Source organism: Geotrypetes seraphini, chromosome 7 (genome assembly GCF_902459505.1).
Source record: "Geotrypetes seraphini chromosome 7, aGeoSer1.1, whole genome shotgun sequence".
NCBI lineage: Eukaryota > Metazoa > Chordata > Amphibia > Gymnophiona > Dermophiidae > Geotrypetes > Geotrypetes seraphini.
Genome location: NC_047090.1, coordinates 9,992,554 through 10,019,882, shown reverse-complemented (window position 1 = coordinate 10,019,882; position 27,329 = coordinate 9,992,554). Strand labels below are relative to the sequence as shown.

General features: G+C 43.7%; 1 protein-coding gene across 1 annotated transcript in view; it reads right to left on the bottom strand.

Moving 5' to 3' along the window:
• The window catches only part of PIK3C2G (phosphatidylinositol-4-phosphate 3-kinase catalytic subunit type 2 gamma), a 144,905-nt gene that overhangs the window by 62,765 nt on the left and 54,811 nt on the right, over positions 1-27,329 (bottom strand). Inside the window, 6 exon segments of the mRNA XM_033952383.1 lie at positions 961-1,053; positions 9,433-9,540; positions 16,366-16,546; positions 21,562-21,656; positions 23,323-23,416; positions 25,241-25,429. Of these exon segments, the coding sequence (XP_033808274.1) occupies positions 961-1,053; positions 9,433-9,540; positions 16,366-16,546; positions 21,562-21,656; positions 23,323-23,416; positions 25,241-25,429 (760 nt within the window).

Here is a 27,329-nt window from a genome sequence, read left to right as displayed (position 1 = left end):
ATTAAATCTGGACCATCCCATGTTAAAAAACACACTAAGCTCTGATTTCAGCGCCCTTTAGCGCAAACGCCAGCCATCCACATACTACACTCAGGGCTCCTTTTTACAAAGGTGCGCTAGCGTTTTTAGTGCACGCTACCTGAAAAACTACTGCCTGCTCAAGAGGAGGCGGTAGCGGCTAGCGCGTGCTATCCCACGCGTTAAGGCCCTAACGCACCTTTGTAAAAGGAGTCCTCAGTGTCCCTTCCGCAATGCTTCTTGAGGTTATGGCTCTGACAGGAATTAGCTCAAACTGGCCGCTACTGGGCCTCATAGTAATCAGCTGAGAACTGCCAGCGCTGGCCTCACTTCCTGGAGAAATGCACAGTCTGAAACCTCAAGAACGATACAAACTCCTACACGGCTGAGAAAAGACAGTCTATTTCTTTTTAGAAACACTTTGTAATGATGTTATCAGTGCAGAAAATAATGTTTGTTCTTTGAAAAACCGATACGTGACGTCGTTTGATGATCGTTTAAATTAGGACTATCAAGCTGTCACGTAGGGCGCAAATATCAAACGACAAATCATGAGGGCTCTTCAGGGAAATCTCCTTGTTAAGAGATAAAGTCTCTCATGAAATGAAAGAGCCCTAGAACTCACACAGAATCCCTTAGAGAATCAGGGGTGGTGTTACAGAGAGGAACGTCCCCATTTTTCCACAGTCATCTGATTTACTGTACATGAATGCAACTGTCTCTTCTTACGCTACTGACAAAAGCGAAACAGGGAACTGTCCTGAACTTTCACGCACGTGGGATCTGACTTAAGCACAGAACCCACTCTCCATTTTAAGATGGTATCAGTGTGTAGCGGGCAGGAGGCTCAGACAATGCCTTTCCTGGACTTTTTAATTGGCCTTCAGCATGCTGAATCAACACCTCTCTAACTGAAAGAGCTGTGGTTTGTAGTCTGCTTACCTTAAAAATGACATTGACAGGTTTGCCCAGAAGATCCGCGTTGAGGAAAGATACTTTCACCGGGGAAGCATTAGAAGTGAAATATGTGCACGCCTTAAGGGAAAAAAAGAGAGCGTGATGCAGAGCTCAGTGGCACATTTTCTCAGATTAATGCTGCAATGGGAGCAGTTTATCAGAAAATATCGCCAGAATGAAATGCTTGGGCCGAGACACTCCTCAGTGGCAATTTTCCTATGGAGTACAGGGTTTGTGGGCTGATTGCGACCCACTGCATTTAATTCCACATCATAGAAGTCTTCTATTAAAAATCCAAAATGAAAAGAAATAAAACAAAGCATTTTGGTCCAGATTCGATAAAAGACACCTAAAGTTAGGGGCCTAGATCAGAGCACCTAGCACTTTAGAATTGGATTAAATTAAAATTAATTGGGTGGTAGGCACCTATCCCAAGGAACCTACCAGAAAGCAGTTGTGGCTAAGAAAACCCCGGCGTACTTAAGGGGCGCCTAAGGTTTTGATGACTACTGGCGCCTAAGTCCAACTAAGTTAAGACTGACATGCGCTCTGTGTCATGTTCCTCGGCGCTAACGTCCCAAGGTCATTTGTAAGAAAGTTTAAGCCAGAGCTTGCCAAACTATGCAGGGTCAGTAGGGTTCTCAATGAATATCTATGACATCAATTTGCATGTGCTGAAGGCTGGATTCTGTAAACCACCTACAAAAAAGGTGCCGGTCGCATGTCAATCACGCTTAGAGGGGCATTTTCAAAACATAAGTCTAAGTCCGATTTGGACGTATGGCACTAGACATCCAAAGTCGGCAGTAAGAAAATGCCTATTTTCAAAAGGTAAACCACCATACGTCTAGAAAGAATTTTTCCGTTTTGAAAATCCTCTATCTGGATGCCCAGGCCATTGGGACTTCTATCTTTATACTACATTTTCAAACAAAAATTTGTTCAACTCCCATTTGGACATGGGAGGGGCCAATCTTGTAATAGACTGGCCACCCAGACATGGCAACAGAGCAATGGGGCACCTTAGAAGACACTACTTTGAACTTCACATAAAGGGTGCCAGGTAAACATCTCACCAGAACTCCCTTATAGGTTATGGTGAGCCCCCCCAACCCACCTGTCTACAACCCCAATAGCCCTTATGGCTGCAGGTGGTACCTCTATGGCAGTAGAGTTGGGTTTGGGGGGGATTTGGTGGGCTCACATTTTCTACCATGAATGTAGTGGTCAGAGTGTCTTATGGGACTTGCTCCTCCTCTCTATGGTTCACTAGGCTACTTAAGACACCTGTGTGGAGCTCTACTAGGCTTTCCTATACCAGGTGCTGATGTTCTGATCTTTGTGGGTGTGAGAGGGAGTGTGGGGGTGTCTTAAATTGATGCATGCAGTGGTCATATGGTCAGTTTGGGCACCTTCTAAAACAGGTCTAGTTCCAAGCATTTAAGTTCTGCCAGGCTGTCTTGTAAAATGTTTGATTATCGCTGCAAGATGTCCATGTCTAACCTGCCCTTGAGACTGCCCAAAGCCCGCCCATAACACGCCTCCACCAACGCCCATCTTGTGCTCTGAACGTACAGAGGCTGGAATACCTCGTTAGACAAACAGAAAGATGGTTCTAATCTAATCTAATCTAAATCTTGGGTTTATATACCGCATCATCTCCGCAGATGGAGCTCGACACGGTTTACATGGTTAGGGAAGGAACGGAACTCCAGTGGAATTATATAAGTATGAGAGAAGAGAGGTTGGTGTGAGAGTGCCAGGAGCGGGACGGGGTTACGTTCTGGAGAAGAGCCAAGTCTTCAGATGCTTACGGAATGGTAGAAGGGGGCTCAAATTGCGGAGAGGGGAAGGGAGACTGTTCCAGAGCTGAGTGATTCTGAAAGGGAGGGAAGAGCCAAGTTTACCAACAAGGGAGATGCCTTTTAAGGAGGGGTAGGATAGTTTTAATTTTTGAGTGGATCTAGTGGAGGTTGGATTTGAGGAATTCCAGGATAGAGGGATAAAAGGAGGAAGGATACCGTGGAGGATCTTGAAGGTTAGGCAGGCACATTTAAAGTAGACCCTGGAAATAACGGGAAGCCAGTGGAGTTTGGATAGGAGCGGTGTGACATGGTCAAATTTACTTTTTGAGAAGATAAGTTTGGCCGCGGTGTTCTGGATTAGTTGGAGTCTGTGGAGGCTTTTCTTTGTTAAGCTTAGGTAAATGGAATTGCAATAATCCAATCTGGAGAGGATAATGGATTGTACGAGGACGGCAAAGTGTTTTTGGTGGAAGCAGGATCTCACTTTCCTCAGCATGTGAAGGCTGCAAAAGCATTTTTTTATCAGGGAGTTGAGGTGGTTGTTGAAGGATAATGATGAATCTATGGTGATGCCCAGAACTTTGCTAGAGAATTCCAGCTGTAGAGAGGAGCCTGTGGGCAGTGGGATGGAAGTGGGTAATTGATCAAGTTTAGGGCCGAGCCAAAGTAGTTTAGTTTTGGACTCGTTCAATTTCATTTGTACAGTGTGAGCCCAGGATTGAAGTTTGGTTATGCAAGAAGAAATGTTAGCTGCGAGATTGGTGAGGTTCGCGTCGGTCTCGATGAGGACCAGGATATCGTCGGCGTAAGTGTAGAGTGTTTCTAGGGGGGATAGGTGGAGAAGATTCAGGGAGGACATATAAATGTTGAAGAGGATGGGAGAAAGGGGGGAGCCTTGTGGGACTCCACAAGTCGGTTTCCATGGGGAGGAAGAGGAACCATGTTTGGTGACGGTGTAAGAGCGAGAACGTAAGAAGTTCGAGAACCAGTCAAGGACTGTAGAACTAATGCCTATCTCGGAGAGTAGGAAGATTAGAATGTCATGGTGGACAACGTCAAAGGCAGCAGAGAGGTCGAATTGAAGGAGAACGGCAAATTTTTTGTGAGAGTGAAATTGTTGAATCTTCGAGATTAGGGAGGCCAGGAGGGTTTCGGTACTGAAGTTGGGTCTGAAGCCGTATTGATAGGGTAGGAGGACAGAGAATCTTTCCAGGTAGGCTGAGAGTTGGGAGGAGACGATGGACTCTAGCAATTTGGTTAGGAGTGGAATGTTTGCTATTGGGCGATAATTGGATGGGGAGGAGGGGTCTAGGTCAGCTTTCTTCAGTAGAGGGGTCAGTGCAATGCGTCCCATTTCAGGGGAGAAGAGGCCCGATGATAGGGCAGAATTTATGAGTATGGTGAGAGAAGAGATGGCCTGTGTGGGTATTTTCTCAAATAGATAGGATGGGAATGGATCCAAGGTGCAGTTACAGGATTTCAGTTTCAGGCAGAGTTTGAGGACCTGCGAATCGGATACTTGCTCAAAGGTAGTCCAGGATCTGTTGACTGGGACGGGGGTGGGGACCTTTGTAGTAGGATCGGGGGAGGCGGGCACCAGAGGATTGTAGGAGACTACGGGAGGGAAGGAGCTTCTCAAGGCGGTGACCTTTTCATTGAAAAAGTTTGCTAGTAGGTCCACTGATGGGGAGGAGGGAGGTATAGAAGGGTTGGTGTTGGGAGTTAAGGAGCGCCAGATATTGAACAGCATACTGTTCTGGTTTTTTGAACTGGAGATCTTGTCACCATAGAAATTTTTCCTAGCTCTTTTGAGTGTATTGTTGTAGAGTTTAATGTTGACTCTCCAGATTTGTTTATCTGCGGGGGATTTAGATTTTTTCCAGATGCGTTCCAGGGATCGACATTTTTGTTTTAGCATCCTGTGTTGTGGGAGGTACCAGGGGGCCTTACGGGAGTAGGAGATGGTTTTGGTGGACAGCGGGGCGAGAGATTGGTAGGTGGATTCTGAGAGAGTGGTCCAGTTGTGCCAGTTGGTTGCAGAATCTGATGGCTTAGGATTGGATGAGAGAGTGTCAAGAAATTTGGACCAGAACTGATCACTTGAAATTTTCTTGCGGAAAGTAATGGACTTAGAGGGCTGAGGAGAGGTTCCAAGGTGAGACATGAAGATGGGGAGACAGAAGGTTCCTAGGTAGTGGTCGGACCAGGGAACGTGGTCCCAACGGATGTCATCGGTTGAAGTTTTGTAATCCGTGAGATCGAGGAAGCTGATGAGGTCTAGTGTGTGGCCTTTTTCATGGGTTGGAGAGGGGGCAGGGAGGGAGAGGCCGAGAGAGATGAGGAAATTATTGAAATCGGATGCATCTTTGCTGGAGGTGTCATCAAGGTGGAGATTGATATCTCCGATGATCAGTAGTCTTTGGAACTTAAGGAATGCGTTAGATATGGTCTCGTAAACAAGTTCGGAGGAATTGCTCCAGGGGGTGGGTGGGCGATAGAGTAATAAGATACCTAGTGGGTGTAGATGGAGCTCATCATTGATTGAGGCTAGCATATATTCTAGTGAGTGGTGGCAGCCTTTTTCGAGAAGTTCAACATTGATTATCGGCACTTGGACGTCCTGGCGATTTAGGATGCTTTTTGAATGTCTATGTCTTTTGATTATGGGTCGCTTGGGTGCCATTTAAAAAATTATGGTGAATGGTGCCTGTCAGAAAACTTAGGCTTTTACTGGCCTACATTGCAGACGCCTAAGTTCTTTTGAGAATCATGACCAACGGTGCCTAAAGTCATCTCTACCCCTAACCACTCCTACTTTGACCTCAGGCGCTCTTAGGTGGCTTGCTGTAGATGCAATTATGATGCCTACTCTGGTACGTGCCTCCCTGTACCTACTTTTTCATTTAACAAGTTTTTAATGGTTTTCAAGGGTCGAGTCAATTACTGTGCCAATTAAAGTCAATTATAACAAGTGAGACGATGGTAGGGGGGTCTATTGATACCTACCTTACAGCATCGTTCACAGAATCAGGCCCTGAGTCTCTAGACCATACAGGTCTTTTCCATATATATTCAACGTAGTTATCCTGAAAACCTGGTTGACCCTTGGGAGAGGAAGGGCTGTGGCTCACTGGTGGAGCTGCTGCCTCTACACCCAGAGGTTGTGAGATCAAATCTGCTCCTTGTGACCCTGGACAAGTCACTTAATCCTCCAGCGCCCACCACTTTGAATGTCAGCTCTGAAATACCAAAGTGACAAAAAGGTAGCATACCAGTTCCCTGCCGCTGCTGGGTCAGACCAGTGGTCCATGGTGCCCAGCAGTCTGCTCATGCAGCGGCCCTTGGTCAAAGACCAACGCCCTAATCTAATCTAATCTAAACCTTAGGTTTGTATACCGCATCATCTCTACATTCGTAAAGCCCTAACTGAGACTAGCCCTACCTGCGTATGTTCTGGTTCAGCAGGAACTTGTCTAACTTTGTTTTGAATCCCTGGAGGGTGTTTTCCCCTATGACAGACTTCGGAAGAGCGTCCCTTCATGCACAACTAGTCATGGGTAACCATGGAGCCAGTATCTTTCTCTGGGTGCTACAGGGCCCAGGACATTCCATGAAAAATGTCTCGTCTGATTTATCCATTCCTGTGATTTTAGCCTTTCCCGAATCCAGTCTATAATGTGCTATTTCATTTCAATTTGTTTTATACAAGTTTTCCTTGGTGCGCCTCTTTGAACTTTCCATCTGGGCAGGCGTGTGTCTGTATGAATATTATAATGAATGCATTTCAGTTGCTGTTTGTGAATTTCAGTAGCTCCGGTTGCCTGATTGCAGCATTGCTGGCAGATGGTTTCGTTCCTTACTTGGGCTCTCCGAGTAATGCCAACGATCTGCCGGAGGCAATGTGTAAAGGTGTCCAGTTTTTGGATGGAAAACATCTGTGATTCGGCTCCATACAAGCAGTTCTGGTCCTCTCAGTGACCTACATATTAACGTATCCTTGTTTTCATGTGTACCGCGATGCTTGACTTCAGCCATCAACAGCAGTGGGTGACCAAATGTTCCTATGGCCAGCATCAATTCAGTTCATCCCTTCAGCTGTTCTATAGAGCTGAGATGTTGCACTTGCTCTAATTCCACTCTTTACCGTTTATAAAAATTTGTTAAAACTGCCTTTTTCACAAAGGCAAATCAAGGATACAGGAAAAGCTATTCAATCAGAAAAGGAATGCAGTAATCACATAGGACAATTAACAAGTGTACAAGATTTCCACCACCAAACTACCAATCGTATTCTGCAATCGTTGGCTGTGAGAATATCCCAAGAACAAACACTCATAAGGACTAGGAAACCTTAGAAGACCAAATTAAAAAAGCGAGTTTTAAAGCTCAACCCTAAACCTGCTGTTAGGAAGGAAATAGGCAATTCATTCCATAAAAATAATAATAATTAATTTCTTTATATAACGCAATACCTCACGATTCAATGTGGTTTATAATAAGAGGCAAGAACTGTAAAAACACAGCAAATTTATACCACAAAACACAATACATTATATATAAAATATAACATTAAGAAATTATTAACTTATCTAGATTATACATGTTTATCAAACAGATAAGTTTTTAACAATCTTCTTTTTAAAAAACAGCGCAACATTCGCCACCCTCCAATTTTCAGGTACTACTGACGATTTTAGTGACAGGTTACAGATCACTAACAGCAGGTCAGCAATTTTATGTTTGAGTTCTTTTAGTACCCTGGGATGTATACCATCCGGTCCAGGTGATTTATCACTTTTTAACTTGTCGATTTAGCTTAGTACATCTTCCAGATTCACCGAGATTTACCCTCCTCTTTGACCACAGTCAGTATTCCTTGCCTATCTATGAAGACTCTTCACACGAAGGCATCAGCTACTATGTTGAAGAGCAATGGGGATAAAACACATCCCTTTCATAGCTCTGGGCTAACTGGTAAGCTTCCCGATAGTTCTCCTTGATGTACCGTAATTTCACGCATATAACGCGCGCGTTATACGTGTTTTTACCTACCGTGCATACCCCTCGCGCGTTATACGCGTGAGCACGGTATACAAATTTTTTTTTACATAGTTCCCACCCCGCCCGACGCCCGATTCACCCCCCCCAGCAGGACCGCTCGCACCTCCACTCCGAACGACCGCTCGCACGCGCTCCCACCCGCACCCGCATCCACGATCGGAGCAAGAGGGAGCCCAAGCCCTCTTGCCCGGCCGACTCCCCAACTCCCCGACAATATCGGGCCAAGAGGGAGCCCAAACCCTCCTGGCCACGGCAACCCCCTACCCCCACCCCGCACTACATTACGGGCAGGAGGGATCTCAGGCCCTCCTGCCCTCGACGCAAACCCCCCTCCCTCCAATGACCGCCCCCCCCCAAGAACCTCCGACCGCCCCCCCAGCCGACCCGCGACCCCCCTGGCCGACCCCCACGACACCCCCACCCCCCTTCCCCGTACCTTTGGTAGTTGGCCGGACAGACGGGAGACAAACCCGCCTGTCCGGCAGGCAGCCAACGACGGAATGAGGCCGGATTGGCCCATCCGTCCCAAAGCTCCGCCTACTGGTGGGGCCTAAGGCGCGTGGGCCAATCAGAATAGGCCCTGGAGCCTTAGGTCCCACCTGGGGGCGCGGCCTGAGGCAGTGCACGGAAAGTCAGGGCAGGTGAACGGAGAGTCGGGACAGCGCATGGAGAGTCGGGGCAGTGCACGGAAAGTCAGGGCGGGTGAACGGAGAGTCGGGACAGCGCACGGAGAGGCGGGGCAGTGCACGGAAAGTCAGGGAGGGTGAACGGAGAGTCGGGACAGCGCACGGAGAGGCGGGGCAGTGCACGGAAAGTCAGGGAGGGTGAACGGAGAGTCGGGACAGCGCACGGAGAGTCGGGGAGGGCGAAAGGAGAGTCGGGGTGGCCAGAGGAGAGTCGGGGCGGGCGAAAGGACAGTCGGGCTGCATGCGCAGTATACCCGTGAGCGCGGTATACAAAAGTTTTTGTACATAAAATCGTGGTTTCTGCGCGCTATACCCGTGTGCGCGTTTTACACGGGTGCACTTTATCTGCGTGAAAATACGGTATATTCTGCAGCTTAAGCCATCATAGGTTTGTTTGTACTAGACATTCCTTCAGTAGCACGTACTTTCAATAGAGTAGGTCAATGGGCACTGTCAAATGCAGCTGCAAAATCAATGAATACTATAGTGAGTTTTTGTCAAATTGGACTTGTCGCAGGGTGTATTCTGGTCGCCCCATCACTGCTGTAGCTCTTGGGTCACTTGTTCTGTTCAGTTTGGTCCTCAGAAGGGAAAATAAGACCTTTATTGGATGGAGGGGCCCCACCCCAAGCTCTCTAGTTGCTGATGTCTTCTTGGGCAGAATACTGGTAGGTCCATGCCCCAGTGGCATACTCTGTCCATTGCCTATTCTTATAATATGTTTGAGAAGCTCTGGCTTAAACCAGCAGAAAGCTGGGGACCCATGCTTTAGCCCTGTGAGACACATACAAAAAAAGCTGCTATAATTTTAACATTGTATTAGAAAGGTGCTGAAAATATGACTAAATCATTCCCCAAGCTGCTTCTGTACACATCAGTAAGAGCCAGTCACCAAGAGACGTTACCTCTTTGTTAATTCCTCGTACCACTACAGCAGGGTCCAGGGGGAGTCGACACCTGTTTACCTCCTGAAAGAATCTTTCCAGTTGATTGAGCTCAGTCTTTAGAACCTCCTATGGGACAACAGGTGGGTGAGAAAAAAAAAAATCCTACAATGAGTCGAGACAGGCTGATGCAAGCAAAGGAGATCAAGTTTCAAGTTTCAAGTTTATTTGTTATTTGATTGATCGCCTATCACAATTCCTAAGCGATTTACATATACAAAAAATACATGATAAAACAATAACAATAATATAGTAAAAATATAAAAATCATTTAAAAAACTAGACAAATTACAACAGGAAACACTGGGATAGAGGGGAAAGAAATACAATTTATAATAGGAAAGGAGGGACCGTTAAGGGTAAAATACAAAAGGAAAGGGAAAACAAAATAATTTTTGGAAATAGTATACATAGCTGACTAAAATGAAAGGGAGTTATAAAGAGCAATTGGCATTTCAATTAAATATTGAAAGCGTCTTTAGAAAGAAAGCTCTTAAGTTGGCTTTTGAATTTATCAAGATTTTTCTCCTCCCTTAAATAAAGTGGGAGAGAATTCCATGTTTGTGGTGCTGTAACAGTGAAGATATATTGTCTTCGGGAATTTATGAATTTAAGAGTGGGAATGACCAATAAAAGTTGTTCATTGGATCGTAAAGTTTTTTGAGAGGAGTATGGAATTAAGACGTTATAAATAAATGATGGAGTTTTGTATAGCAACGATTTAAAGGTGAGTAAAGATAATTTATATAATATTCGGTGTGCAACTGGGAGCCAATGTGCCTTTTGTAGTAAAGGGGTGACATGATCAAACTTTTTGGCCCCCATAATTAATTTGATAGATGTGTTTTGGATAATCTGTAATCTTCTGATTTCTTTTTGGGCCATTCCTTTGAATAAAGCATTACAGTAGTCAATTTTTGAAATGATCAATGAATGAATTAGTGTGTTTAAAGATTTGGGACAAAGGAATTTTGAGATAGAGCGGATTTGACGTAACCTGTAGAAAGTAGTTTTGACCACATAGCTAATGTGGTCGTGATCAGTTAAATTTTCATCTAGGATGACACCTAAAATCCGGATTTTGTTTATTTGTTTGAGCGTAATTCCCTGTATATTAATAGGAACCGCTATTTTATGGTTTTCTTTCCAAGGGAAGAGTAACGTGTTGGTTTTATTAATGTTTAAGGACAGTCTATTATTGTCCAACCATAGATGAATCTGTTTAAGTTTGTCATTAATAGCAGCGATTTCAGACGGATTATTGGGGTCAAGGGGATGTAAAAGTTGTACATCGTAATGTAATGTAATGTAATTTATTTCTTATATACCGCTCCATCCGTTAGGTTCTAAGCGGTTTACAGAAAATATACATTAAGATTAGAAATAAGAAAGGTACTTGAAAAATTCCCTTACTGTCCCGAAGGCTCACAATCTAACTAAAGTACCTGGAGGGTAATAGAGAAGTGAAAAGTAGAGTTAGAGGAAAAATAAAAATAAAATAAACATTTTAACAAGACAGCATTGATCTAAATACTTTGGAAGGTAGAAGAGAGGAGAGAAAGGAATAGAAGCAGAAGGGGGAGCCATTGAACAGTAGAATTCTGCAGCATCCACTATCTCCTCCTCTCCCTATTGGCTAAGGCTCTTAACATTTGCATATCTTCTTCCCATTGGCTAAGGCTCTTTGCCTGCATTGTGATGTCATAGAGCTTTATGGTTATAGAAACCTAGAAACATGATGGCAGATGAAGGCCAAATGGTCCATGTAATGTAATGTAATGTAATTTATTTCTTATATACCGCTACATCCGATAGGTTCTAAGCGGTTTACAGAAAATATACATTAAGATTAGAAATAAGAAAGGTACTTGAAAAATTCCCTTACTGTCCCGAAGGCTCACAATCTAACTAAAGTACCTGGAGGGTAATAGAGAAGTGAAAAGTAGAGTTAGAGGAAAAATAAAAATAAAATAACAAGACAGCATTGATCTAAATACTTTGGAAGGTAGAAGAGAGGAGAGAAAGGAATAGAAGCAGAAGGGGGAGCCGTTGAACAGTAGAATTCTGCAGCATCCACTATCTCCTCCTCTCCCTATTGGCTAAAGCTCTTAACATTTGCATATCTTCTTCCCATTGGCTAAGGCTCTTTGCCTGCATTGTGATGTCATAGAGCTTTATGGTTATAGAAACCTAGAAACATGATGGCAGATGAAGGCCAAATGGTCCATGTAATGTAATGTAATTTATTTCTTATATACCGCTACATCCGTTAGGTTCTAAGCGGTTTACAGAAAATATACATTAAGATTAGAAATAAGAAAGGTACTTGAAAAATTCCCTTACTGTCCCGAAGGCTCACAATCTAACTAAAGTACCTGGAGGGTAATAGAGAAGTGAAAAGTAGAGTTAGAGGAAAAATAAAAATAAAATAACAAGACAGCATTGATCTAAATACTTTGGAAGGTAGAAGAGAGGAGAGAAAGGAATAGAAGCAGAAGGGGGAGCCGTTGAACAGTAGAATTCTGCAGCATCCACTATCTCCTCCTCTCCCTATTGGCTAAAGCTCTTAACATTTGCATATCTTCTTCCCATTGGCTAAGGCTCTTTGCCTGCATTGTGATGTCATAGAGCTTTATGGTTATAGAAACCTAGAAACATGATGGCAGATGAAGGCCAAATGGTCCATGTAATGTAATGTAATTTATTTCTTATATACCGCTACATCCGTTAGGTTCTAAGCGGTTTACAGAAAATATACATTAAGATTAGAAATAAGAAAGGTACTTGAAAAATTCCCTTACTGTCCCGAAGGCTCACAATCTAACTAAAGTACCTGGAGGGTAATAGAGAAGTGAAAAGTAGAGTTAGAGGAAAAATAAAAATAAGCGAATACTGAGAAACCGATAGATTGACAAAGAGTCATAAGAGATCCACAGTAATAGGGAAGAGAAGAGCAGGAGATTAATTTAGAGTTTGTAAGATCTGTGATAGTACATGGCAGACTGAATCGATATTCTAGTCTTTTCTAGAGGTCACCCTCTTTCCCAGCTTCTAGTGCTCCTGAAAGAAACTATAAAACTTAAATTTTGCTCTCATCTGCAGCTTCATTCTCACTGCACTTATATGTCCCAGATGTGGTCAGAGATGGGAAAAATCAAACACGTTAAAAATATCAGTGCTTGTTAGCATCAAACTGAATTGCTCTCCCGAGTAATAAATCCCATAACGCCAAATGCAGCAGAGCTTAACTTCTAGCAATCAAAGGGTAGAAACAGCTGTGGTTTCCAGGTATGGTAATGAGCTTTGCTCTTAGGGCATACATAGATAAGTGCATCTGATGAATATTCATTATGGATGTCCCTGCTGTTTGTAGCCCTCGCTAAGAACTTCTGGTCTAGAGCTTCTGACCTGATCCTATTCATCTTAAGGTGGCCAAACAGGTTGAAAAGGTGATGGCAAAAGCTAGAAGGATGCTAGGGTGCTTAGGAAGAGGTATGGCCTGTAGGAAAAAGGAGGTATTGATGCCCCTGTATAAGACTTTGGTGAGACCTCATTTGTGTACAATTCTGGAGGCCGCACCTCCAAAAAGATATAAAAAGATGGAGTCAGTCCAGAGGAAGGCTACTAAAATGGTGCATGGTCTTTGTCATAAGGCCTCTGGGGACAGACTTAAAGATCTCAATCTATATACTTTGAAGGAAAGGCGGGAGAGGGGAGATATGATTGAGATGTTTAAATACCTATGTGATATAAATGCGCTTGAGTCGAGTCTCTTTCATTTGTAAAGGAAGCGCTGGAATGAGAGGTCATAGGATGAAGTTAAGAAGTGATAGGCTCAGGTATAACCTAAGGAAATACTTTTTTATGGAAAGGGTGGTAGATGCGTAGAACGGTCTCCCAGAGGAAGTGGTGGAGACAGAGACTGTGTCTGAATTCAAGAGGGCCTGGGATAGACAGTGGAATCTCTTAGAGAGAGGAAGAGATAATGGTTACTGTGGATGGGCAGACTAGATGGGCCATTTGACCTTTATCTGCCATCATCTTTCTATGTTTCCATTTCGTTTTTGCTCATTTTCTTACATTAAAGTCACCAAATCAATCAATATGAGGGAAATTTTATAACAGATTACCTGCTCATTCTCCTAAACGTGCTTTCACTAAAGCTGGGTACAACTACAGACATTCTGGGTGCGTCTAGTTACGGGCACCAGGTACCGGTAAGTGCACAGAAAGTTCCGCTTCTGTGTGTATGTGCCTGACATGCCATTTGATATGGCCAGAGCATGGAAAGGGCGTAGGCATGTCTTCGATTTGTACACACAACTTGTTCAACATAGTAAATGACGACCTGAACAGTCCATTAGTTATTCTCATTAAAAATACATGATTGAATTTTGATATTTCTGGCCCATAGCCTAAATCCACCTGGTTCTGGCCTTTGCCTGCTGCACTTTGGTGCTGGCCATCGACTGGCATGAGGGCATGGGCCAATTTAGATGGGTCAATTCAGGTTTATCCCAAAGAACAAATAGGTGACCGATCTGTAAAATCTGTAAGATCCAGTTTGAGCAAAAATGCAGAGATCTAAACAATATTGATTAAAACCCTCCCGTTAGCCCGACATGGCCGTGTTTCACCCCTCTTGGGGCTGCACCAGGGCTTGAATCACACCATAAAATGCTAATCCAAGATCTCATATATCCGGCAGTTACAAGTTGTTGCCAGTCCGGCCTACAGCACAGGATGCTCTGTAGGAGATCTCCATGTCGGGCTAATGGGAGGGTTTTAATCAATATTGTTTAGATCTGCTAAACTAAACTAAACTAAACCTTAAGTTTATATACCGCATCATCTCCACGGAAGTGGAGCTTGACACGGTTTACAGGAATTAATAAAGAAAGGAACTCCAATGGAAAGAAGAAGGGCTTGGTAAAAAGGATGGAAAGAGGGGACTTAGTATAATGGAGAGGGAGGGAGTAGTTACATTTTGGAGAAAAGCCAAGTTTTCAAATGTTTTCTGAAGCGTTGGAGGGAGGTCGAACTCCGAAGAGGGGCAGTAAAGCTATGTTTTTGTTCAACTCTGTTTATGCCAGCATTCCATGGTGGCATTTTGGCACCCGGATGCTGTTTGAGAATTTGGCAACCAGCACGTGAAACTGTCACACCTAACTGGAGGCTTCAAGTTATAGGACTGCCCCGTGTGTGAAATTAGGCATTCATACAAAGAAATAAAAACCATCGCTGTAAAGAGTGTTCTCTACTAATTTAACGGCTTAAGAGAAAGTAGGTTCAAAAAGAGAAGTCTTTAAAAGTACGCGGCATCGAATACCGTATATGCAGGTTCCAGTTGGATGTTATAGGGCTATTATGTTGGGGTTTTCTTTTTATGTATTCGCATAAAATTTAAACCCCCCTCCCCGTCTTTTATGAAACTACCGCTGAGGCCGGCGATGAAAAGAAGCCTAATGCAGTTTCAAAGCTCCCCAAAAGTGGAATAATTTGCCAATTTACTTACGCGGCGAACCATCGTGCCTTAAAAGGCTTTCTTTATAAAGATGCATTCGATATGTAGATAGAACATTCAAGTAAACACAATATCTTGACCCCAATGAATTAAACGAATAGGTCATCAAACTGAAACTGTAAGCGCTTTTTAAAACCTTTTTTTCCTTTAAAAAAGGCTGTTAATATATAGACTGTTCAATTCATCTAAACAATATCCTCATATCCTGACTGAATTCATTACAAATGATGAAAGCATCTTCAATCAATTCGTTCTATACTTCTTCTTAAATAATTCCATCCTTTGTGTTCAAACCTTTTTTTTTTTTTTTTTTTATAAATTGTAGTTCTTCCCATTACCCATTTGTACCAGTTTGTACTAATTTGTAATAGAACAAAATGATTTGTATGTAATGTCTTATCTTATTTTATTTTGTCCACCCTGCTCTCTTTTTATGTATTGGAAACATGTAATACGCATTGAAATATATGATACTAGTCTTTAAGCCCGTTACATTAACGGGTGCTAGAATATATGTATGTCTGTCTTTCTTTCTTTCTGTCTCACTCCCTCCTATTATTTGTCTTTCTTTCTATTTGTCTCTCTTCCTGCCCCCTATGCAGCATTTATCTCCCCTTGTCCACTTTCCTGTACAGTAGCCATATCAGCATTCCCTCCCCCTCCATTTCCTTGTGCATCAGCATTTCCCCCCTCCCTACTTCCCTGTGCAGCATTTTCCTCCCTCCCCACTTCCTTGTACAGCAGCTGCAGCAGCATTTCTTCCCCTGTCAATTTTCGGCCTAGCATAACTTTGTTTCTTTAGGCAGGCCCGGTTGTTTCCTTTGATTCAATGTTAATTAGGGTTCGCCGGTCGCCGCAGCGTGAGAGCCGGGTGAGAGCTGCTACCCTCAGCTGTTTTTTGTTGTTGTTGTTTTTGTAGTTGAAAGCCGCCGCCGCTGCAATTAGGGTTCGCCGGCCACCAGCACTCAGCCGCACCGTGAGAGCCGGGTGAGAGCGGCGACCTCCATTTGTGTATTTTTTTTTGGTAGTTGAAAGCCGCCGCTACAGCTCCTCTCTCGATCCTGGTGCAATTCGAGAGAGGAGTCGGTACCACATGCAAAGTGAGAGCCGGGGGTGAGGAAGGCCGCCGCAGCTGTGTAATTATTTTTTTTTTTATTTGAAAGCCGCCGCCGCAGCCGGGGCCGCATATGCGCACTCGTGTTTCCGCGACGGATCAGGGAACACGACTTTTGAGTGCGCATGCGCGGCCTAGCATTTTATTATATTAGATTGCGTAAAAATCAAAATCTATTAAACTTGAACTTGAAACTTGAAACGCGGCTTTGTAAAAGGAGCCCTAATTTAAAAATAAAAAAAAAGAAAGGACTGACCTGCCGCTTGGAGTGGTGAGCCGCCCTGACCTTTACAGTCACATTTTCCAAAATTCGAACAAGTTTCGTCTCCTTGGAAAGCTCGTTGCTCAGGGCTTTCCCTGCACAGGCCTGGAGTCCGGCCAGAAACTTCTGATACCAGCTTTTAAAATGAGGCTCACTGAGCGCTGCCTTTAACAGCCTGGAGGGGAAAAACAGATCCTGCCATGGAAAACTGCTTTTTTATAAAACCTCTCATGCAGAAACAATAAATACAGGCCAGTTTAATTTGTATGCGGAGGCTTTACTAGCTTTGAGCAAGAAGTTTCCTGACAATCACTATGGCTCCGTGCCCAGTAATAGATTTCTCACATTAGAAAATAAAGAATACCTTTTTCTCTTCCTTCAGCAGACTTTTGTTGAACTGTTACACTCAGTGAACTGTGGGCTGGAACAGCCCACATGCCACGAATGCCATAGACGTGGCTCTGCCAACACTTGGATAAACCCAACTGCTATGCCATTTTAAATTTACAATGACCTCAGTCTACCTCCTTGGAAACATCCCTGACTCTGCTCTACTCTATCAGTTTAACATTTTCACACTTCAGTAGTAAGAGATCAAAGTGTGATTTATCAGCATCTTGAAGTTTCAACTTCCTTTTGGTTTTATGTGATCAAAATGAGCATCAGGGATAGATCTTGAATCCAAAGTCACACTGCAAAGGTTGTAGTTCTCTTTTGGATTAAATCAAACTTCCTTGAGATTATCCTAGTTCACTACTGACACTTCCAATTGTCTTTTTGACTTATTAAAGTTTTCATGAAGCTGAAGTCTTCTCTAGGAAAATGAGGGTTTTGCTTAGGTATGAAAATTTGCATTCAACTCAATGACTTGACCAGAGTTGTCTTGTACTCTACCCATAAGAGGTTACCACTTACGTATTAGCCTTTGGCCATTTATTTTTTAGCTATGTGGCCCCATATGGTCTCAATATTACTGTACATTTGGACTGTCTTTGAGGAGCATGGGATTCAGGTGACTAGATTAGTGTGCAAAAATGTTTCCCGTAGACCACGTTTATCAGTTACTAGGAGGAGAAACAACTGCAGAAGAGAGGAACTGTATTGGATGAACAGCACTTTAAGATTTGGGGCAGTTTCTTTAAAATCTTCTAGCATGTTCCATGATTTGAATAAAGATAAAGCACAGGCAACATTGATAGGATAGGGTAGCTAACATTTCAAACATCCAGGCTCAATATTCATTATGAGATGACCATCTTAGCAATCAACCAAGACAATTTAACCAGTTAGTCACTTAAAATCATCAGAACACTGATACTGGTAGCTGTGGCGCTTTGCAAGGCATCGCGCAGTGGAAGGTGGTATTGAACTGGTGAGCTTCCATCAGAGGGTGATCTATAGATATTTAAAGACCTTAAAGGTATTAATATGCAAACTAATCTTTTCAGAGATGGGAAAGTGTAGAACTAGAGGTCATGAGTTGAAGCGTGGGAGACTTAGGAGCAATGTCAGGAAATACTTTTTCACGGAAAGGGTGGCGGTTGCTTGAAATGCCCTTCTGTGGGAGGCTGTGAAGACAAAATTGGTGATGGAATTCAGGAATCCATGGAATAAACCCACAGGAACACTATATAGAAAAAGGATGGAATTCAATTCAATCAATAACTTCATTGCTGGAGTAAGCTCTGACGGCAGCTTCAGAGGTAAGAGAAATGCTGAGCAGACTTCTATGGTCTGACTTCCATAAATGGCAAAAACAGATCAGGATCAAGGTTGGAGTGGGCTGTGATGGCAACTCCAATGGTTGGGAAGTAGGACTGGGCAGACTTCTACAGTTTATGCCCCAAAACTGGCAGGGAGAGACAGAGATTAAGTATACCAGTGAAGAAGTGGAACATGTGAGACTGTGAGATTCAACTCCTGCCTCCTGGATGGGCCTTGCAAGTCTTATCTGCTGAAATCTACTATGTTACTGTTAAATGTTTCCGTAGGGGTAGTTTGGACTTGACATGAGGGCACAGTGCCCCACCGAATGTTGTAGGTATTAGCGCTGAATTTATCTCTCTCCCCATTGCAAAAATGGCTTCCTTACACTTAATAACATAAGAAAATAAGAATAGCCTTACTGGGTCAGACCAATGGTCCATCAATCCCACTAGCCCATTCTCACAGTGGCCAATCCAGGTCAGTAGTACCTGGCCAAAGCCCAAAGAGTAGCAACATTTCATGCTACCGATACAGGGCAAGCAGTGACTTCTACAGTGTCTTTCTCAATAACAGACTATGGACTTTTCCTCCAGGAACTTGTGCAAACCTTTCTTAAAACCAGCTACGATATCCACTCTTACCACATCTTCTGCCAATGCGCACCAGAGCTTAACTATTCTCTGAGTGAAAAATATTTTCTCCTATTGGTTTTAAAAGTATTTCCCTGTAACTTCATCGAGTGTCCCCTAGTCTGCTCCACTCAGGATTTTGTAGACTTCAATCCTATCTCCCCTCAGCCGTCTCTTTTCCAATGGATGCTTTTCATATCAGTCGGCCTATTTACTTGCTTTTTTCTCTCCTTAACTATCATTATCACTTTGATTTGCTTTGTTTCTATAGATGCCTCAGCTAATTGTTTTTCATGATCTATTTTCCATTGTTTTGGTGCAATTGATTTTGAAATTGCTCAATGTCCCAGAGCTGCCCAGCAACAGCTCCGAAGCCCTTTAAATCTCTATGGGCTTCAGGGCCATTAGCGCAGCACGGCTGCTAGCGTGTCTTTGTAAAAGAGGCCGAAAGTGTCAGATGGATTCAATTTCTGAGTTATAAAGGTGTTAGATGGCTTGGTATGGGGTTTGTACAATGTTAGAGTTCCTGTATATTAGGGATAAGGGGTCAGGATGTACTGGTAGAGGGTTTGTAGAAACCAGAATTCATGCTGGTTCCAAGTGAATCATGTCCTATGGGTCTGGTGTTTACAAGATTTCAGTCTATGCTGAATCAGTTCACCCGACATTCATTTGATGTTTTTATTGTAATTTAGAAGATTTTCTAGAATTTTAAATAACCCTTGTATTCATTTGGTCTATAAAGGTTTTCTGCCAAAGTGAGTCAACACAAAACACAACATGGGATGAACTGTGGGTCCCTGTCACAATTTGCCAATGGTGATTCCTACAGAAAAAAAAATGGTCCAGTCTAATTCCAAATGTATCTGCAGGAACCAAGCAAAGAGAGTGAGACATTGAGGGACGCAGGCCACAGAAAAGGTGATGTATGGTGGCCTTATCGGGGAGAACAGGTGCCCAGCGTTGACAGGTTGTATTACACAAAATTATTCATATCCTGTTGTGTCTTAACATTTGATGTGAAAAATTCCAGTATTAATGATAGAAAGATGTGTTGTTTTTTTTTACCTGATAGCTTTGAACATTTGAAGGCGCAAAGATTTATTTGGATAAGGACAGATTTGGCTCAGACTATGAGCTTCACCCATTGCTCTGTTTGTAGATTAATGAGCATTTCACTTGTACTGCTAGAAAGGAATGATGGCAGAAATGTGGTCAGGGGGAATAATTAGCAATTAGGATAAAGGAATACAGAAGTCCTACTAGGTTAGTTCCAGAAGCAGCGTTTCATTTGGCTCTTGACCACCTAGCAGTCAGCATAAGCGCATGTAGACACTGCTTTTAGAATCTGGCCCTAGCTACAAGGGTTCATAGACAACAACGCGGAAGACAAAGGCGCGCGCCGACAACTGAGCGCAAGACGGAGGCGCGCGCCAAAGAAAATTACTGTTTTTAGGGGCTCCGACGGGGGTTTTTGTTGGGGAGCACCCCCAGTTTACTTAATACAAATCACACCGGCATTGTGGGGGTTTGGGGGGTTGTATCCCTCCATATTTTACTGTAAACTTAACTTTTTCCCTAAAAACAGGGAAAAAGTGAAGTTTTCAGTAAAATGTGGGGGGTTACAACCCCCCAAACCCCCCACAACGCCCCCACAACGCGGCACGATCTGTATTAAGTAAAGTGGGGGGGTTCCCCCCCACGGCCCCCCCCGTCAGAGCCCTAAAAACAGTAATTTTCTTCAGCGCGCCTCTGCGCTGCGCTCAATTGTCTGCTTGCGCCTTTGTCCCGGCGCGCTTTTGACCTGACACCGGCTCTTAGTGCAAGAAACAGGAAAATGCTGCAAAATGCTTTCATGCTATATTTTATCTGAATTGCATAATCTTTTTGGTTGCTTCCTAATTCCAGGAATGTTTATCTACATTGAAATATATCCTTCTTGTAATGTAATATAATGTAATGCATTCTGGCGTAGTCTAGTTTCCTGCTCTGCTGCATTAAGGGCCCCTCTGAGGCCAGGAAAATACTTCCAGCACATGAATGTAACTTGCCTTGCATTAGTGGAAAAGGCATGAAATAAGTCCAAACCGTGCCCCTCCCTTCCCCACTGTATGCAGGTGATCAGAGCTGGGAGTTGTGTATTTCACGGTGTCCCTATCAAGGTCCCAGTCAACGCTGCTTGGTGGAATCAGTCAATTCCAGTGTATAAAAGGCAAAGCCATTTCTGTAGGCAGCACAGTGATGCACTGGGTTTAAAATGCAATATCAGAATCAGAGCAAGAGGATCGGCTGCGACGTGAGTTAACAATGTTACCAGCAATGGCTTTCAGCCCTGAACTGAACACGCATTGAATAAGTTATCCCTGAAGATTTCCTGCTTTCTTGGCTTAAATTTTGTATTGATTGGACTGAAAGCATGAGTGGGTCATGTTTGTAAAGAATTTTCTATGTCTAAAGAATGGTTTACAGGCAGAAAATGGTTCTTACGAAACTCTGTGGCCAAAAACAAGCATGCAAGTACATGCACAATTTAAACCACTGTACCCGGCATTGAAAACAAATGCTGACTGAGTGCATTCTTGCTATATTAATTCTATCTTAATTCAATAGATCAGTCTTTCTCAACTCGGTCCTTGCCAGTCAGGTTTCCGGGATATCCACATTGAATTTGCATACACTGCCTCCTTTATATGCAAATTTCTTTCATGCATCTTCATTGTGGATATCTTGAAAACCTGACTGGCAAAGGCGGACTCCAGGACTGAGTTGAGAAACACTGCAATAGATGACATGGTCTCAAGATACAAGAGGGTACATTTAATTCAGACAATGGGCAGTTTCTGCATAATCTTACCAGTACAGTCGATGCATTATTCGGATGTTTTGCTGAGAACGTGTCAATAAGAGTTTTACCAGCAAACCATCCAGGTGCCATTCAAACTTCAGTGCCTTAATATATAAAAAAAAACAACTTTAAATTTGGGCCAACGTTTCATTGTAGATAGTTTTAATTATCTTTTGCCAGCTGAGATATGATGAACCATCAAATGGACTCTAAAGATTGCCAGACTGTATTATGCACCGAAGAACAGATTTAGATTGTAATAATTCTTCTGATTCTTTCCTTCTATTCTGAGTTCTGCCGTGCTAAAGCTACCGAAAAGCTCTGTGGAAATGAATTGTTTCTAGTGAAGTGTGAACCTTGTTTGAATGGGTTCATTGAACAATTTTATCAACCTGGAAGTGGGTTTTTCAAACCAGCATTTAAATAATAATAATAATTTAAAATCTTTTAGCAAGTCAAACAAGGGGAGACTGAGAATTTTGCTGACTGTGTGCCAGATGAAAATCTGACGCTTTCACAGAATTGCTTGCTTCAGGGGCTATTTGGCGATTTTAAAATCTCATGATTGAACAGAAATCAAATTGGTGCTTCTGAGAGTTGAAAATGTCTACTCCATCACCTACTATGAACTTCCATTATCATGACAACTCAAAGAAATGTACAAACTGCTCCCTAAATACTTCTTTTGGTTGTTTTTTTTTTTTAAGTTCAAATTTTTTTATTGTGAGTTTAGGAAAAATACAAAGATACAAAAAATAAAGAAAAAACATACAATCAACACAACAGTAGTAAACCTGAAACAGTTGGCTTTGCTCCCTAAATACTTCTAATCTCTGGACAATCCATTTGGAACCGCAAGCTAATGGCGGAATAGAAATCGCTAATGGAATGTACTATGCGTTCTCGCATAATAACTTTACCGATGCACGTGAAGAAATGGAAAACATTCACTGACAAATTAAATAAGTCTGCCCAAAGTATGGCGTCTAATCAACGTACCCAGCCAATGGTCAAGAGGCTTAATTGATGCCAATAGTTGGCACTTACCACCTCATAATTGCTGTAAATTGGACGTAATTGAAAATTAGGCGCCTAACTTGAAAACGCAAAGCCCCTACCTAAAAGTGAGTGTGGGATGGATCATGGGTGTCTTTTCAAGTATTTTTTATGTTCAAACAATTTTTATTGATGACAAAATACAGCCCAACAATGTCATCAAGTTTTACAATAAGTATATCAAAAAGTACCCAAAACAGACCCCCTCCCCAGCCCACCCAAGAACAACTCCTCCCCACTGTATCCTGCCCACCCCCCTCTCTACATATTCCCCATAGAACAAGGATCCTCCCAGAATTTAAAGCTCATTAAGTAAAGCACTTCTGCCTTTGGGGTGCAATTGTGCTAAGTACGGTCCCCAAATTTTCAAATACAATCTCTTCCCCTTCCATTTCCCATGGGCATCTCTAGCCTCCCAACTGGCCAATTGATGCAGCCAGTGCCAATAGGTGGGCACATTAGGAGATGTCCTTTCTCGCCACCAAACTCATCTTTCGACATAACTGAGTTTGAGCGGCAGACAAAGGCCCAAATGCTCTCGGAGCATCCAATACCAGCTGGGACACTGTGCGCTCAATAAAGTGATGGAGTGTTTCCAATAAATGCGAATACAAGGACAGTGCCAAAAAGCTGGTATTAGGATGCTAGTGATGTGCTAAGCATGTTTCTGTATAAAACGCCTAACGTTTGGGCTGGACTTTTAAGTTTCCTTACTTGAACTAGCTGTGGGAGAAATTCCAACAATTCGTCATTTGATAGTTTTTCAATTTGTCGGACGGCGGTCTCCCGAACATCTCGATCTGAAAAACTGATGCAAACGGACAACCATAAAGGTTCTGTTGGACAGAAGCCTTGAACCATAATGCTAAAGAAAAGAAACATCTCAGAGAAAAAGAACAAAGATGGGCAGTTGTTAAGATGAAAATAGGCAGGGTTTCTAACTTTCTATTGCTAAGAGCAGGGTTGGCAAACACCCCCTTATGGTTCCCCTAGCAGGAGCCTCCCAACTTTCCATAGGCCTCTGGGGCCTACTTCAGTCCTTGGAGGCCCAGTAGGGGATCGTTGGGGCATAAATGATACCCTTGTAGTGTATCGTGAGCTCTTCAAAACCCACCCAAATCCCACTGGAACCAACTGTACACCACACCAATGGCTCTTATGGCTGCAGGTCTCACAGCGGGATTTGGGTGGGTTTTGGAAGGTTCACATATTCCACCACAACTGCAGTAGTTAGAGTGGGATAAGGGCCTGGGTCTCCATTTGTATTGTCCACTGTACTGACCACTAGTCTACTCCAGGAACCTGCTTGCTGCTCTACTAGGATTGACCATAACATCTGAAGCTAACATACAGGCAGGTATGTACTATTTCATTCATATCTTTGGGGGGTGACTACTGAGGGAGTGTGTTTTTGTGTGTGTGTGTGTGGGGGGGGGGGGGGTTCCATGCTTTCATACCTCCACTGGTCATTGGTCAGTTTGTGCACCTTTTTGGTACCTATTCATTGTTAAAATTTGCCCCTTCCTCTATTAGCACACCGCCCGGACCCTTGTCCATGCTCTGGGAACATCATGCTTAGACTACTACAATCTACTTCTAACTGGTCTCCCGCAGTGCCACCTCTCCCCCCTGCAATCTGTGCAAAACTCTGCTGCGTCACTCATCTTCTACCAACCTCAAAACGCTCATGTCACCCCTCTCCTTAAGTCACTTTACTGGCTCGCTATCTGCCATCGCATACAGTTCAAGATCTTATTGCTGACCTACAAGTGGGTTCATTCTGCTGCCCTTCAATATTTCTCATCGCTTCACTCTCCTTATATACCTCCCAGAGAACTCTGTTCCTCAGATAAAGTCAGTCTTAATGTTACCCTTCTCCTCCACTGCCTATTGCAGACTTCGTTCCTTTCATCTAGCTGCCCCCTATGCCATCAAGTCCCTTAACTTGTTAAAAGCATGAAAACCCACCTTTTTTATATAGCCTTCAATCTTTAACCCTACTCCCCACTCTCCACCAGCCCAGCCAGCAGATTAACCCTTAACTGTATCCATGAAATCCTGCTTGTCTGTTTAGATTGTAAGCTCTTTGGAGCAGGGACTGTCTTCTTCTTCTTTGTGTCATTGCTGGAGACAACAAAAAATGAAAATGTTTTGGCCCCCTTCTTGTGGCTCCTCTCCTCCCGCCACCCACTCCCACCGATCCAAGGTCCTCACCTTCTGGGTTTACCTTACTGTGGCTGTCTTTCCAACTCTCCTCTTCATGAGAGATCACCCTCTATCTGGCAGCCCCACCAGGCTTATGTCAATCCCTGATGGTCCAACGGGGGATCATTGGGACAGGAGCGATGCTCATCTACTTCTTTCTATGGCTGTAGCCACATCCAATATGGTGGCCACAACCTTTCGCCCTAGTCTTCTGACACACTAGTAGAGCAATGTTACCAACAGATAAAATGTATTGCAGATGAAGGTAAAATCCATCCTTCTTAATCACCAACGTTCTCATCCAGAAAACAGGGTCAAGGCAGAAGTTTTCTGGCCATTATGAGCCACCTTGACAGCTGAAGATCACTGAAAATAAGGTCTAGATACTTTTTCTTCATTTTATTATTTTAACCAACTCTATCATTACCTTGAAGTCAAAAGCCCAAGAGCCTCCAGAGGGCTAGAGAAAACCCAATCTTTCATGACCTCGTGCATCTCTGATACAGTATTTGGGCTCCAGCTTGGTGCACTCCCCAGTACCAGAGGAAGAAAACAATTTTTATGGCTGCAGTGTGAGCGATAGACCCACAAGAACCTTTTCTCTGCTTCTGGCAGCCTGCACAAAAGAGAAGATGCTTATGAACAATACAATCCTGTCGTTTTGTTTTTGGATAACATCACCATTTAGCTGTTTGACAGTGACTCTGTGCTGCCGATCATTGGTTGTTTGTTTTTTTTGCAGTGATATGCCTTCTTTAGTCACCCTTGGGCCTGAGCCACCCACTCGCTTCAGATGCAAGCACTAGGGTTTCTAGGAAACAATTTTAACAGGGTAAATGATGTAACTTGAAATTTAGTGTTTGGTGACATTAACTTAAGCTTTCTCTGGATTTATTAACCTCCTTGCCTCCCAAAATAGTACCAGAATGTCCATGTGAGCCTCGTAAATGTCTCTATGCCCAGATCGAAAGGCCAGATCTGAGCATAGGGAGATTGGAACTGATCACCTACCCTGCCACTCCCGCAGACTCTTATAACCCTCCAATTCCAACCAAATCATCACATGATCTGTGATCTCTATGGGGTGAATGGTTGCCTCACCCAGCAGTTAACCGGGCAAGGGAAGCTTCTGCCTGATTAAATCACATTAGCCCAAGAGCAGATATCAAATGACACACAACCAGACCAAGCCACTAAATATTTGCTCTGACTGCTTTGGTATTCTCTGGTGGGTGCTGGGAGTTATCCAGGCACTGCAGAAATTCAATGCTGGGGGGCCCACACAGCTAGCTTGACATGCCAGAACAGGTATGGTTAAGGTCACCATACGTCCCGTTTTCAATGGGACAGTCCCGTTTTCGGACTGACCGTCCCATTGTCCCGACCCACCACTTCGGGACACTGAAATGTCCCGTTTTCACGGACAGCGTCCCGAAGCTGTGCACGGGGACACCAGGACGGGCGATCGCTTTCCCTCCCTGCCGCGCCGATTCTAACCCTGTGCCGCTGCTGCTGCTTCTTCCCGACGTCAATTTTGATGTTGGAGAGGATGTTCCGGGCCAGGAAAGAAGCAGCGGCGGCGGCCCAGGGTTTGAATCGGCGCGGCAGGGAGGCAGACTGGCTGGCAGCAGCGATACACGGGCAGACAGACGGGCGGTTTGAATCCGGGGAGGGTTTGAATCCCCGGGGGGGGTGTTTAATCGCAGCGGGGGCGGGGGGGTTGAATCAGGCACTGGAGGGAGGGAAGGAGGTAGTCAGGCAGGCTGGCTTCAGGGGAGGAACAAAGGCAAGGGAAGACATAGGAAGGAGGCACTAGGGACACAGGACAGAGGCACTGGGGGCACTAAGGACACAGGCACTGGGGGCACTATGGACATGGGAAAGAGGTACTGGGGGCACTAAGGACACAGGACAGAGACACTGGGGGCACTAAGGATACAGGACAGAGGCACTGGGGGGCACTATGGACATAGGAAGGAAGGAGGGAGGGAATAGAAAGGGACAATTGTTGGGTCTGAGTGCAGAAAGAAAGAAATGAAAGAAAGGATACACAGTCAGAAGGAAACGCAACCAGAGACTCATGAAATCACCAGACAGCAAAGGTAGGAAAAATGATTTTATTTTTAATTTAGTGATCAAAACGTGTCAGTTTTGAGAATTTATATCTGCTGTCTATATTTTGCACTATATTTATCTATTTTTCTATAGTTACTGAGGTGACATTGCATATTTTAAAGTCATTTACCTTGACATCTTTGAAACCCCCCAAATATAAATGATAATTAACATTTTCTCTGCGTATAGTGTGCTTTGTAGTTTTTTTTAATTTTAAGGTTACCATTATGAATTAATATGAAGATATGTACATGAAAAATGAATGGAAGAAATTGGGGGTGGGATTGGGGGCGGGGCTAGGGCAGGGTTGGGGCGGGGGCTAGGGTGGGATTGAGGCGAGGCTAGGGCGGGATTGGGGGCGGGACTGAGAATTAATAGATGTCCTCTTTTGATGAAAAAAA